This window comes from Bemisia tabaci, chromosome 10, assembly GCF_918797505.1.
Source record: "Bemisia tabaci chromosome 10, PGI_BMITA_v3".
Taxonomy (NCBI): Eukaryota; Metazoa; Arthropoda; class Insecta; order Hemiptera; family Aleyrodidae; genus Bemisia; species Bemisia tabaci.
Window position 1 is genome coordinate 15,605,829 of NC_092802.1, and position 15,316 is coordinate 15,621,144.

At 40.7% G+C, this 15,316-nt stretch overlaps 2 protein-coding genes across 4 annotated transcripts in view; one reads left to right on the forward strand and one right to left on the reverse strand.

Moving 5' to 3' along the window:
- LOC109037768 (solute carrier family 25 member 35) overlaps nt 1-15,316 on the reverse strand; it is a 58,740-nt gene that overhangs the window by 7,728 nt on the left and 35,696 nt on the right. Inside the window, exons 1-4 of one of the 3 annotated variants that reach the window (XM_019052595.2) lie at nt 14,619-14,988; nt 13,334-13,598; nt 9,756-9,999; nt 7,609-7,827 (exon numbers count right to left, since the gene is read on the reverse strand). In XM_019052595.2, coding sequence (XP_018908140.2) covers nt 7,609-7,827; nt 9,756-9,999; nt 13,334-13,464 — 594 coding nt within the window. In that variant the 5' untranslated portion in view covers nt 13,465-13,598; nt 14,619-14,988. Of the gene's footprint in view, nt 1-7,608; nt 7,828-9,755; nt 10,000-13,333; nt 13,599-14,578; nt 14,989-15,316 lie in introns of those variants that run through there. The other 2 variants (XM_019052594.2, XM_072305584.1) reach the window with 2 other exon arrangements.
- Nucleotides 1,865-7,561, forward strand: LOC140225727 (uncharacterized). Its single transcript, XM_072305585.1, has 2 exons — nt 1,865-2,475; nt 4,283-7,561. Exons 1-2 carry the CDS (start codon nt 1,917-1,919, stop codon nt 4,636-4,638), a joined length of 915 nt encoding a protein of 304 aa, XP_072161686.1. The 5' UTR covers nt 1,865-1,916; the 3' UTR covers nt 4,639-7,561.

Below are 15,316 nucleotides of genomic sequence, written 5' to 3' on the forward strand. Positions count from 1 at the left end.
AACCACATTTATATTTGTTCTTCCATAATTTTTTCTTTCATTTCATGTAGATGGAAGGCCTTGTCCACACAGATATAGGTTTACGGAACTTAACTTTCGCGCTAAGTTCCGTGAACTTTTGCTAGTATAGTGTTGACAGGGCTCTCGCAAAAAATGTGTCCAACACGAGTAAACGCGTCTTATGAACCCCTCCCCCCTCCCCATCCGGCACGTTCACTTGATTGTTTTTATTGATTTTCGGCTGATTTGATCTGCAAAATACAGGCGGCCCATGGGCAGCAAGTAAGTAAATCCGGCCTTAGTGCTCGTTAGTGCTTCGGCCATTGAATGAATGGGCATGATAAAGCGCCAGTGACGTAACCGTTTGCTGAATTAGAAAAGCGGGATTTTACATTCTGTCAAACGGAACTATGTGCACACCCCATGAGCCGTGGGCATGTATTAAGAGAGTTGTGCACAGAGCTCATGAGTTAAAGACAACGAATGGCTACTGGAGCGGCGGTTACGTCATTGGTGTTTTATAACTATCATTCATTCTTATGGCCCAACGAGCACACCCCATCTTTCCCACCTGCACATAGTTCTGTTCGATAGAAATACATCCAAATATACTTTATTCTTCTATTAATGAAACATTATTTATTTAAGGGAAACTTTATTGACAAAGACTGAGATTAGTTCTAAAACTGGACGTATTTCTATCAAACGGAACTATGTGCATTATGACGTGAGCCCTGTTATGCACATACTCTTATGGGTCTCAGGGCCCACGTCATAATGCACATAGTTCCGTTTGATAGAAATACGTCCAACTGAATATTACACGTAGAATTTCACGCACAGGATAGCCTAGGATTATACACAAAGATTTTGGTATGAGATTGAACTTTCTTCAATGATACTCTTTCCGCATCAAACGACCTCCTCAGAGGTCCCTACCTAAAATTTTGTGGAATAAATTTTTTCCTTTTCATAACTGGAAACCAATTGATCGAGTGAAATGAAAATCGCACCGGCAAAAGTGTCTCTTGGATCCAGAGTCCAGCCTCTTAAAACATACCCTTGCTTCAATCTGACTTTTGCTTAACTCGAGAGCCAAGCCACTTAATTTAAAGGGATTTCCTTTTAATTTTAGCAAAAATCTGATCGAATCAAGAGTATTTTTTCTTGTCACACTGTAAAGAGTCCAGACTCTGGAACCAAAAGGCTTTTTTCCAGTCCACTTTTCGGGATCAATTTTGAGTGTTCCGCTCTATTCTCACCTCAAGACAAAGAAAACCAATTTTATGAAGTAGTTGGAGGAACGTTAAATCTTGAAATTGCCAAAATTAATTTCAAAGATCCGACATAATCGCAAACCTTTTTCCACCTGCACCTCTTTCCCTTTCAAAGGTTTCATCCTCCCCCCTCCTCCAGGCACTTGACGAACTTTCCCCCCTATTTCATTACTTTGCACCCCTCCACCTCGAAACAGGCGCGGATTTCTAGGGGATGTGAGGGGGCGGAGGTCGGGGGGGGGGGGCTTACCCCGAAAATGTCGACAATTTGATGCTCTTTAGAAGCAATTTGAGGCTATAATCACCAATTTTTTCTCCTCTTGCACTGCAGAAATTTGCTTAGTTTTCACATATAAATATCTCATTGTTTTTGAAAATTAAACGAAACCTTTTTAAAGAAAAACGGGAGAAGAAAAATGGGGGGGGGGAATGAAGGATCTGGGAGAAGAGAAAAATCGGGGGGGGGATGAGAAGAAGGGGGATGGAGGGAAAACAGGTAACACTTTGACAGCTTCACGCTAACTGCTCGTCAAAAAAAAGTCAACCACCCCCCCCCCCCCCATTTCAAACTTATCTAGATGCTCGTCTGCAAACATGGCTATACTAACATCACTGTTCCCTTTTTTTGAGCTGTAGAAAATGGGTGGTGCATTCTGCCCTCGTCTCTTCTTGGGCCTCCTGACCATACAAGCGGCTGTCCACTTTCTGAAAGTACAGGCCGCCGTTAAAACAGTGCGGTGTCAAAGCCAAAAATACCAGGCTGGCGAAATCGTCAGCACCAAACCCGGGATCGGAATCCAAAAAACCTACTGCGGGTCCGACACTGGCTGGTTCTACGCGGTGGACAACAATTTGCTGTTCCATCTCCAATGTACATCCTCAGCCCCAGCCTCGAATCTTGCTAAAGTTACTCTCATCAATATGAAGAACAAGAGCAACCGTGAAAGCACTTTCGACCCTCAAGTTATGTGTGACATTTACACCTTGGATTACGGAAGGCAGCGGCCCACTGTGAACGCGCACCTCATCGCTAAGAAGCTCGAAGGGCACTGGGTACCGTACCATCTCAACGGCTGCAATGGTCGAGATTACGTCAATTATTTGGCAGACGGACAAGTCACATCCCCCTCCTTGACGTCCGATTGTCCGTTGAGGACGACTTTCAAAGCTAGCACGAACGTCAACGGCAAATTTTCAGGTATTCATTAAAAACACTTTTTAGCTGCGTATGAAAAATTCAGAAGTCATGTTGCTTTCTTTATCTTCCTTTTGAGTTGAGATGTGATGAATGTGCTGCGGACTTCGCGACCGTCTACGAGAAGAGATTCATAGTTCCATGGGCGCGTGAAGGGAGACCAGGGGGGCCTGCCCCCCAGAACTGAAAATAGTATCATCTGTCCCCTTCCCAGAAATTCAGGATGGTGGAGAAAAACCCTCATCGAGGATATTCATCTCTTTTCTTGTTTCAAATGAATACACCTAGCTAATTTAGTCAGTATTTTCTAAAATTTTCGTCATGGCAGCCTCAGAATCCGTCCAAATAGAGTTAAACTTTCAAAAAATGTCCGAACTTGTCAACTCCAAGAATCCGGAAGTATTTTATGTTGAACCCCCGGCTGTTGACCTACCTACATGGTGGATGATGAGCTTCGGGTGACGTCATGAGCCAAACAAGTTTCCCGAACTTTGGCTTGTTTGCAAAACGAAACTGCCAACACGTTGTTGAACATCAACCATGTAGGCAAGTCAACAGTAGAATGCTGGAGTCCCGAAAGGAAAAGCTTCCACCAATGCCAAGACACAAGAGGAGGGCAGTGTTCGAAACTCACAGGCGCCAACGCGCCAATTGCGCCTAAGATATCGGCCATGCCGCCTAGAAAATGAAGACTCTGCGCCAACGTGGCTCCTAAAAATTGCCCTCCCCCCCCCCCAAAAAAAAAAAATCCTGATTTTTCTTTTTAGTGAATTTTTGAAATTTTCCCCCAAGTTACAATTGCTAGTTTTGTGACTAAAACATCTTGCGTCTAACTTTTTACTAAATGCGTCGTGCTGTATACGCTGAAAAAAAATTCTCGGCGTTTTTACCAAGGTCCGTTGGTACCTTTACCAACTCACTTTTTTTTACCAAAAATTGGTAATTTTACCAAGACAGACTGGTAAGCTGACCTAAAAACCGGTATTTTCACTGTTTTTTCCGGGTAAGAATACCACTTTTATTGGTAATCAATTCCCGGTAACTTTGCCATTTTATCTCGGTAATTCTACCACAGTCGATAAAAAATATTGGCGTTTTTACCGAGGATCAGTAAAATTACCGCGAAAGTGAATAATCTCACCGAGATTTCTCGGTAAAATTACCAATTCCATAAATGGTAATTTTACCAAGAAAAAACTGGGATCAAATAGAGCCCTGAATTCTTGGTAATTTTACCCTTTTCTTGGTAAATAAACCGAGATTTTTTTTCAGTGTAGACAAAAAGTCAATCTGGTCCCTATACAAATCGAGCTTGATGCGCCACATGGCTCCTGAAACGCGAAGGTGAGTTTCAAACACTGGCGGCGGGTCTCTTGTCTCTGGATCTGACGCGTTCTTTAATAATGGCTCCTGAAACGCGAAGGTGAGTTTCGAACACTGGCGGCGGGTCTCTTGCATAGAGTACATAGAGCTGGCGCCACTTTTAAGCATTTTCCATGTCCCGAATTCCGAGACTCCTGTGTGACGCCGGGTCACTTTTTCGATACATAATCGATTGTTTGCGATACACGGGTACCCGGCCATCCGATGACAACAACAACAACAACAACGGAGATAGGAATTACCACGTATTCCACACCGCCATTTTGGATTGAAAATGTATCGAAAAAGCGACCCGAACTCGGCGCACACCGGGCTCGGAATTCGTCGAACAGAACATGGCGCCAGCTCTCCCATTTACATTACGACTCTATGTACTCTATGCTCTTGTCTCTGGATCTGATGCGTTCTTCAATAATGTATTTTATAGGTTTTAGGCTGTCATCGCAGGAGGGACGCTACAATTGGCCCCAGAGCCAAGGGCGTTCGAGAAGTCCGAGGCGCAGGAGCAACGACTCCGGGGCGGTTTTGACGCTCTCACCATCATCAAAGGGCAAGTCCTACCTCCCGAACCCTATGCAAATGTTCAACTCCAAGAGTTCCAGGAGCTCTTCCTCTCGCCAGTTGGCCACGACAAGCTCAGAAAAATACAAGAAAACGCCGGATATTCATTGGCCCAAGTCTCGGAAACACAGGCACCATCACAATGATAACGATACCGAGGAATCCGCGGGCACACGTTCAGCACGGCCTTTTTGGCGTTTGTTGGGTAGGCGTAGAAAGTAGATGATTCTAATCATGGGATGGGTCTCCTTTTAAATTTTGTCGGATGGAGCTGTTTGGATTCATGTGATCTGTACTGCCGTGCTAAGGAAAAACGCCATATGAGCCTTAAGGCGTTGCCAAATTTCCTCAGGCAAATCACTAATTTATAGGAACATTTTTTAATATTTTTCTACCAATTTCTCAGATAATTTTGTTTGTAATTTGATCTAAAGTGTCTGCAATTTTCAAAGGAAAAAATGTATAATTCCTCAAAAATAAAAATTTTATCGAAGGAAATTTGGTAACTATCGAATGCTCATACGGCGTTCTTCCTTAGCACGGCATTGTAGTAAACAAGCAGCAATGGGTAATTTGCACGCAAATATTTTATATCTTCACCCGACAGTGCTTAAAGAGGTGAGCTCGGGGTATTTTTTATAATTTTTTCTGATGGGGAAAAAGTATAAAAATTGGTTAAATTTGAGATAATGAACAATCTGGAGGCATTTGCCATTTAAACACTTGCACTTTAGCAGATTAGATAATTTGATCATTATTTTCTCTTCTTATACTTTTTCAATTTATAAACTAAGGGTATCCGCGTGTTTAGTTCACTCAGTGCTTTCCACTTACACACAAATTTCATATAATTTCAGAAACCTGCAAATTCTCCCTTCCACATTGAAATAAGTTTTGTTTTAACAAACATCAGTGGAAAATTAGAGGAGATAGCGATTTGACTGCCGTAAGGTACATCTTCCTATACCATTTCGGCTCGTTCAATTCATTCGAGTCAATAGACTTTCCAAAAGCAGATTTATCCGGGGTTCTGGGCTTTAAAATGCGCAATATATAATAACTAAGTAATCTACTCATCTGTAATATCATCTCATCAATAATAAATAAAAAAAACTAGGTTTAGTCACCCATTGTGTAATGGCGGCCAACTAAAGAGAAGAGACTCAATTGACCACTAGACAAAAGTACATAATCAAGCATTCTGATACATGTCTCTCAACCAAAATTTCACGGAGAATACGATTCAATGAACGAGTATTACTGAAACTAACTCCTAACCAAGATATTCCACCTTTCTTGACGCGTGAATTCAAACCTCCCGCTCATGAAAACTCAAGGGGCTGCGTGAGTCAAATCGCACACTAAATGTTACCGTGGCAGTCTCTGCGATACCAAAATATAGTAGCCTCAATCCAGGGCCGGATTTACCTACTTGTCGCCCATGGGCCGCCTGTATTTTGCCGCCCCCTTCTCATTCGTTTTGAAATATCAATAAAAACCATCAAATGAACGTGCCAGCGGGGGAGGGGTGCATAAGACGCTTTTACTCGTGTTGGACACATTTTTTGGGAAAGCCCTGTCAACACTACTAGCAAAAGGTCACGGAACTTTGCGCGAAAGTTAAGTTTCGTAAACCTATCTCTGTGTGGACAAGGCCTTCCATTCATAAGAAATGAACGAAAAAAATATGGAAAAACAAACATAAATGTGGATTAATGAATTTAACTTCCGCCGCCGCGCCGCGCAGACCGAATCGTGTTTGGCGTAATGCGTGAAGTATTCCTACAGTCTTGTAGGCGCTATGAGTTTCACGCCGACCGCTGCTGGCTGAACGAACTGTGTTTGACGCAATGCGTGAAGTATTCACGCAGTCTTGTAGGCGCTATGCGTTTCACGCTGATCGCACTGTTTGCCGCAATGCGTGAAGTATTCGTGCAGTCTTGTAGGGGCCAATATGTGTTACATGCCGATCGCCGCGCTGAGGGCTTCTCCTTTTCATCTCAAGTCCTCGTCATCGTTTCTCTCTTAGTCGCGCCGTTCCAGGCCAAATTGCGTGTTTGATTTCTCTCTCAACTAGACTAATGAAAGGCGTTGTCTCCTGTATCACTGAAAGACGACAAAATTAGAAATTACTATACTCTCGGGAAATGAGAGATTTTGTAGCTTTTTCTCGTTTGTAATTTATTTTTTCTAAATCCGATTTTTTTTTTATACCTACATTTAAAAAAATTGCAAAATTTTCCGCCCCCTATAGATTTACTGCCGTAGGCCGCGGCCCATGTAGCCACCCCCTTAATCCGGCCCTGCCTAAATCATGACGCTTTGGCTCAGCTGAAGTAAATTGTGAACACACTTGTGTAAAACACTTTGAACAATAACGGGTGGGAAAGGTAGAATGCTCGATTGAGGAGCCTGCCGAAACCCTTGTAAGGCGCGATTTGACTAGCGTAGAGTATTGAGTTTCTTGTGACCGGGAAATTCACATATCCCATAACCTATGTACGATAAAAACGTTAATTTCTTACGCTTTGTCTCCACGGGACGTTTCACGGGATTTTTCCCAAGTTCGAATTGCAGGAATGAAACTTCTGCGCTTTTTCTCGTTAAACAACACAACACATTTTCTTCTTCTTCTTCTTAATAAGTTGTTCCTGGGAATCCACAACGACTCTTAGTTGGCACTGCAGGGTGATTATTGAAACTGATGGACAAAGCGATAGACAAAGAAGACATAGGGTGTATGGAGCGATCTTATTGGTTGATATGACTGGTTCTTATAGACTAAGGAAGAAAATGATGGACTAAATACTGTCGGGTCTTTAGTAGGTTGCCGTTAGTTAGTCCATTACCTTTCTCCTATGTCCATTGCCACCACCTGCTTCAACCAATAGGATCCCTCCAAGTCCCTTTTGTCGTCTTTGTCTATACCTTTGTCTATCAGTTTCAATAATCGGCCCGCTGGGATCAATATTAAGTATAACTCAAGATTTCTCCTAACTTCGCAGGTGAGATTTCTCCCTGGGACAAATCCCATGGAACGTCCCGTGGAGACAAGGCCTCGGTTAGGAGTTAATTTTAGTAATGTTCGATGAGAGAATGTTCTACGTGAAATTTTGGTTTAGCAACATGTAACAGAGTGCTTAAATTCGTACCTTGTCTAGTGGTCCATTGAGCTGTTTTTTGAAAGCTCACCTGATGCTTCCTGAGATACTCCTTGCAGAGATTGAAGGAGGGTAGTTGAGCACAAGTGGCAACGACTATCCTGCAGATCCCTGCCGTGCTCCCGCGAAACAGCCCTCTCACGCCGTGCTCCTTGAAAATAGCAACGAGGGCACTTGTCGCACTTTCATGCCCGTGCTGGTGTCCCACGGCGATTGCCTCGTTTGCTTTCGCTTGCAACTGCACTTTGATCTAACGAAATAAAAATATACACCTTTGAAACGCCCTTATTATATCAGATACACAATATGAATTTTATTGGAATTATTTATGCTATAATGACTATTGGTTAGGCCTGTGAACCGAAATTCTAAAATCGAATCGACTTCCATCGGTTTCGATCAGTATCGGCTCGGTCGGTACGGTTCGATGCGTCGATATTTCGGCAATCGACGATATTTCCAATAATCGCCGATATTTTCGATAATCGACGATATTTCGATTATCGGCGATATTTTCGATAACCGACGATATTTCCGGTAACTGACGATATTTCGATAATCGTGGATATCCCGATAATCGTCGATAACCGACGATATTTCGATAATCGTCGATGACGAACAATATTTCGATAATCGTCGATATATCGATAATCGTCGATATTTCGATAATTGTCGATATATCGATAATCTTCGATATTTCGATAATTGTCGATATTTCGATAATTGTCGATATTTTCGATAATCGTCGATATCGCGATAATCGTAGATAACCAATGAACCGATTTAAATTCGATCGGTTTTGGGTGTCGATCGTGCAAAGGCATACTATTGTTATTTTGAGTTTTATTGTTTGAGGTCATCATATATATTTACAGTTGACATAAATGTTGACACTCGAGCGTACTTCAATCCAGCTACGATAGTTTTCGCTGTCCCTACTGGAATAAAGATTTTTGGTGGCTTGCCACTTTAGGTGGAATAAAGTCCACTAAATTCAGCCCTCTTATTCTTTAAGTAAGGCTACTGTTAATTATCTTTGGTATTTTGGTTTTAAATTTAAAATTAGAATGATAATTTTAGGTTCTTCTTCATCAGTTCATTTTTACTTTTGAAAAGTTTTTTTTGTTATCATGATTTTTGTTAGATGATTGAAATAATATAGTAATAATTTCATCAAATTTGGAATATGCAGATTTTTATTTTTCATGTCTTGTTGGGTTTTATTTTTATTTTATCAAGATTTCAAGTTAAATCAAACTAATGATTTTCAAAATTATAATTAAATTGAGATAATTCAAATTTTAATAAAGAAGTCTAAACTTATGCTGAAATTTACAATCTAATCCTTTTATCAGGCCTTCTATTTGCATAGTTTTTTCTTCGTGCCCGAGAGGCTTTACAACAATGGAGCTCTTGCAGTGGTGTGGCGTGAATTGCGATAGGTATATCGATTGTTATGCCATTTAAACGTATGGAAAAGGATCGATAAACAGGGTGTTCGCAGCGAACACCTCTAAAGTTTCGCCTTCAAATTTGGCATGTAGGCAACAAAATTAGCGGGAGCTCGAATGGGCATCTGTTGGCTGAAGCTTCTGAAGCATCTGAAAGCTTGAAACACACACAAGTTTATTTAAAGCCATGATAAAGAATCGATCATTATGGTGTTCGTTGCGAACGCCTTGATAATCGATCTTTTTTCATAGGTTTGAATGGCATCAATCGATACAGCGCAGAGCACTTTACGCCATACAGTATATCGAGTCAACCGGGAAAGGTCGGACATGAAGTTCTTGGAGAAGTTGCACGCAAATTTATTATTGCTTCATCTGAAAGTGCCTGAAGAGATGATTTTGCAGTATTTTCATAATTTTTTTCTGATATGGTAAATAGTATAAAGATAGATTTAAAAGTGCGAAAATGCGCCGCCTAATGACGTCATCTGGCGGCATTTCCTATTTAAACGCATTCATTCTAGCAGATTAGATAATGTTGTCATATCTCCTTCAATAATTGTTCAATTTATGAACCATGGGTATCCTCGTGTTCAGCACACTAATGATTAAAAAAAAAAAAAAAAGTTGTTTGTAAATTCGTGTTTTATCGAGGTAAATTTGGCAACTTCTTGAGGTTCATACGGCGTTCTTCCTTATAGCACGGTAGTATATCATCGAGTCTTACCATGTAGAATGGGCTGCTGATGAAGCCACCGACACCGCCAGCGAGCACAGAGAATCCAAGAGATTTAAGGACGGAGATTTCTCCCGTTGGACCAGTGAGCCATTTCTTCTCCTCGGCCACTTGGAAGATTCCTAATCGCATACCATTCAATACCATTTGGTACCCCATCGCAGGTCCGAGACCGCCTTGCAGCCCCAAAATACCATCAGTCTTGGCGATGATGTAGAATGCGTGTACAACATTTCTACAAAAAAAAAAAAAAAAAAAAAAAAAAAAAAAAAAAAAAAAAAAAAAAAAAAAAAAGATAGAGCACAGGAAAGTAAACAGCAAAGAAGTTTATGCATGCAACAGGAATGTGCACGCTGAAGTATTCATTCTTGGAATATTTTTCGCATGGTTGACGATGCCGTCAAACTTTTTTTTCCCTCTTCTTTTTTAAGTTTTGCCTTGTGGAAAAAACCGTTTATAACTATCCAGTACGATTAAAGTCACTCCACTTTCTGTTTTGACGTTTGTGGAACGATTGCATGTTAAGCGCTAACCTTCATGATAAAGTTAGGTAAAAAACAATCACTTCGTTCGTGGTGTTTCAAAATTTTACTTTCGAAATAATTACTTACTATTGCTACATGATATTTTCAGATAGTATTTTTGAAGATTAGTCATAAGTGGAGATGATCGGTCGTATTTCAAATAAATAGAATCCTACTTACTTGATGCGCACAATCATGAATTAGAAAATATATGGTTTGTTATACTTTCCCCATCAACATACATTGTTGAAAATTTTGGAGTTAAATTTGTACCGCAGTCTATGTAGTACCCAACAACTCCGAGTGATATTAATACGGAGCGAAATCTACTCTCCTTACGGAATGACTTACACTGACAGGGCCGGATTAAGGGGTGGCCACATGGGCCATGGCCCATGGCGCGGCGGCAAATCTAGGGGGCGGCAAATTTTGAAATTTTTTCAAATGTAGGTATAAAAAAAAATCGGATTTAGAAAAAAAAAGTTACAAACGAGAAAAGGCTACAAAATCTCTCATTTCCTGAGAGTATAGTAATTTCTAATTTTGTCGTCTTTCAGTGATACAAGAGACAGCACCTTTAATTAGTCGAGTTAAGAAAGAAACCAAACACACAATTTGGCCTGGAACGGCGCGACTTAGGGAGAAATGATGACGAGGACTTGAGATGAAAAGGAGAAGCCCTCGGCGCGGCAATCGGCATGTAACACATATGTATTAGCGCCTACAAGACTGCACGAATATTTCACGCATTGCATCAAACACAGTGCGGTTATTGTGGTCAGCGTGAAACGGATAGTGCCTGCAAGAATGCATAAATACTTCACGCATTGCGCCAAACACACTGCGGTCAGCGTGAAACGCAAGGCGCCTACAAGACTGCGTGAATACTTCACGCATTGCGCCAAACACGGTGCGATCGGCGCGGCGGCGAAAGTTAAATTCATTAATCCACATTTATGTTTGTTCTTTCATAATTTTTTCGTTCATTACTTATGAATGGAAGGCCTTGGCCACACAGAGATAGGTTTACGAAACTTGACTTTTGCGCAAAGTTCCGTGACCTTTTGCTAGTAGTGTTGACAGGGCTTTCCCAAAAAATGTGTCCAACACGAGTAAACGCGTCTTATGCACCCCTTCCCCGCTGGCATGTTCACTTGATGGTTTTTATTGATGTTTCAAAACGAATGAGAAGGGGCGGCAAAATACAGGCGGCCCATGAGCGGCAAGTAGAAAAATCCGGCCCTATACACTGACACGGAGCGGAGTCTGCTCTTTTTGCGGTGTGTCATACGCTTTTATGATGCTAATTTCACTTCGCATTCTTATCACTCAAAATTTTTTGGCACTTTATAGACTCCGTCACCGAATTTCATTTCTCGATTTTTAACATTGCGGGTCAATATCTCTGGCGGTTTACATATATGTACGGACGCCGCTTCAACACAAATTTTTTAAAAATGACATATCGTCGCAATTTAACCTGGTATATTTGGAAGTTTACGGAAATGTTTCAAAACTTTTCGTGGAAATGAGAATATTATCAGAAAGGTAACATTGCAAAATTTGGATGTTCATTCAGTATTCTTCCTTAGCACGAATTCATTTTGGGGGGGGGGGGGGATGAGGGCTCAAATAAACGAACATCACGGACAATGCAACTGGAATGCTTGTTCGCTGCCTTTCGCTATTGACACTCACTCCACTAAACCATTAACTTAGGTCTAGTTTGCGATGAACTTAATCAATGCTAATCTATGCGGTTTTAGCTGAATGCCAGCTTACGGAAAACCAACGTTGGAAAATCAAACAGTTATGGCTCGTAGCTAGAAATGAAGAGGTTGTGCGGGTACGGCTTTTCGTCCGTAGTGAATTTAATGACATCTTGTTAAGGGCACCCTCTCCCCACACGCAAAAAATAATATTAAAGAGCGGCAACGCTGTCCTATACTGCCGTGCTAAGGAAAAACGACATATGAACCTTTAGGCGTTGCCAAATTTTCTATAGCAAATCTCGAATTTTCGGGAAAATTTGTAAATATTTTTCCTCCAATTTTTTAGATAATTTTGCTCGCAATCTCACGTAAAATTCCTGAAAATTTCAAGAAAAAATATTCATAACTTTCCTAAAAAATGAACATTTTATCGAAGGAAATTTAGCAACTTTCGAATGCTCATACGACGTTCTTCCCTAGCAAGGCAGAATACTGCCGTGCTGAGGAAAAACGCCGTATGAGCTTTGAATGTTGCCAAATTTAATCTCAGGTAATATCTATTTATGTAGAAAGTTACGAATATTTTTCCTTGAAATATTCAAACGATTTAGTTCATATTACGAATAAAAATCTCTGAAAAATTGGATGGAAAATATTTAAAAATTTTCCCGAAAAATCGCGATTTGTCGAAGGAAATTTGGCAACGTTCAAATGCTTATACAATGTTTTTCTCTAACACAGTGGTAAATGCTGCCGTGCTATGGAAGAACGCCGTATGAGCCGTCAGACGTTGCCAAATTTTCTTCGATAAAACACAAATTTCGAGGTAAACTTATGAATACTTTTCTTCCAATTTTTCAGAAAATTTTGTTTACGTTTGCTCCCAAAGTATATCAAGGAAAAATATTCATAGCGTTCCTCAAAAATAAACATTTTATGGGGGGGGGGGGGAATTTGGCAACTCTCGAATGTTCATCCGGCATTCTTCCTTAGCACGGCAGTATGGGTCCTTGTTTTAAAATGGATCTAACCGGCGATGGGCAACAGTGCACTGAGAAAAAAAAACACATCGGATCTAGAGTCCAGACTCTTGAAAACATTGACAAGAAAAAGGACTCTTGATTCAATCAGATTTAAGCTTATATCAAAAGGAAATCCTCTCAAATTAAGAGGCTTGGTTCTTGATTTAAGCTGATTGAATCAAGAGTATTTTTCTTGTCGATGTTTTTAAGAGTCTGGACTCTAGATCCAATGTGGTTTTTTTTTTTCCAGTGTGTCGCTGACTTACGCGAATCGCCAATGAATATAAATTCTCTCTGCGTTCAGAAATTACCTGTAATGAACTTGATAGCAGCCCTTAGCTTTGAGTTCCCCTTGCAGCTGGAATCGGGTTTTGACGACTTCCATGGGGTTAGTGAAGAGCATGGCGGTGGAGGCTGCTGTGCCTCCGATTAAGAACTCCATGAGCGGAGAGAATAGCAGCCATTCGCGAGGTAGGAATCCGTTGACGAGTGCGTGGGCGGGAAATCGATCAAACTTGGCAAACTTGTCACACGTGTTACACCGCCGGCCAGACTGATCGTCTAAACGGAAGCGAGCTGCGAACAGACCAGTAAGTTGCAGAAATCGTTAGAACAATGAAAACGACGCACTAGCCCAAAATGTGACCAGGACCGCCATAAGGGAGGGGGGGATACTGGGTCCCTGGTGCCGGGACCTGTGCTACCCGCACTGGAAAAAAAAATCCACAATGGATCTAGAGTCCAGACTCTTGAAAATATTGACAAGAAAAAGGACTCTTGATTCAATCAAATTTAAGCTTAAATCAAAAGGAAATCCGCTCAAATTAAGAGGCTTGGTTCTTGATTTAAGCTTAAATTTGATGGAATCAAGAGTATTTTTTCTTGTCGATGTTTTTAAGAGTCTGGACTCTAGATCCAATGTGTTTTTTTTTCCAGTGCGTGACACATTACCTCGAATTTACATATAACCCTTGTCTCGTGAGGAAAAGTGCAAAATTTACCCTAAAAATTTCTTAAAATGTGAATACATTTTCAAAAACTCGCTGGAGCACTGTAGAATTGGACCACATTTTGCAATGAGGAACCACTATTACTGGCTCATTCCAGAAACAACATATATGCCATTGGTTTCCCTCTGCAGAAATGTGATTTTAAGGAAGTGCCTGAGATAGTGGTTCCATATTAAAAAATGTAATTCAATTCTTCTTACTTCTTTGAATATTTCTGTTTATTTTCAAGATCTTTAGTATATGTATGCGCACACCCTTATTAAAGAGTTATCCCGGTAGAAAGTTTCGGGAAGGGAAGCAACGAACCATTTTATAAAAGTGCCACATGGAACAACGTTACTAATGCCTCAACACTAGTAGCTCCTTCATTGTTAAAAGATACTTCCCAGCGTGGCCTCAGAGGCCGAATAGTTGCATCATTTAAAAACCCAGTCAACGGTGTGGCAGCACGCAGATTAACGAGAAACAATATTCGCCACATGTAATTCATTGATGACGCATTAGTAAAGAGGAAACCGCCGGAAGAAAATATACTATTGAACTCACCTGATACCGAAGCACTGTTAAGTTATAGTAAAATGCGCACCTGCAGTTAATTACAAAACTGAATTAAGAAAAACATCAGTCCCAATTTAAGTCCCTGTTGAGCTCCGAAATCTCATGGAAAAACACGAGGTAAAAAATGCCTATGAAAAAAATTGAAAGTTTTAAAAACATCGATACTTAGTTTTTCAATAACGTGTGCACACTAAATAAAACGGGAAAAGGAGCTGAGGGAAGAGTCAATCTTACGCGTTTTTTACACGATCGTTACTGAACGCTGAGTGTTTTTATCACTCGCGAAAAAGCCGCAATTTTGATAGTTTCTTTTTTTTCGCCACTAAATAAATATCAGCTCGACTTGTTACACGAAAAGCTAAATACGTGGCACGTGATTGGAATAAAATACTGCTCATTGAGATAAGAAATGAATTCGATTAATACCGTTTATTGCTGAGTTGCCGATCTTATCATTTAAAGTTCGTCTTTTCATTCGTTTATTTGTCTCGATGTGTTGAAAAGTGATAATTTGCCTCTTCGATATGACATCCATGGGCAAACTGTCTGTGAACTTGTCGAAGTATCAACCACACGTCTCGAAAGAGTTCAAAAACACCTATCTCAGTTCTCAAGAACGGCCAATTCGAAGTTACACAATCAGTCCATTAATTATATCGATCTACGTATAGTCCATCTTCAAAAAGTGAAGATTACACCGTTAGAAGCTAATTGTAACGTTTAGCG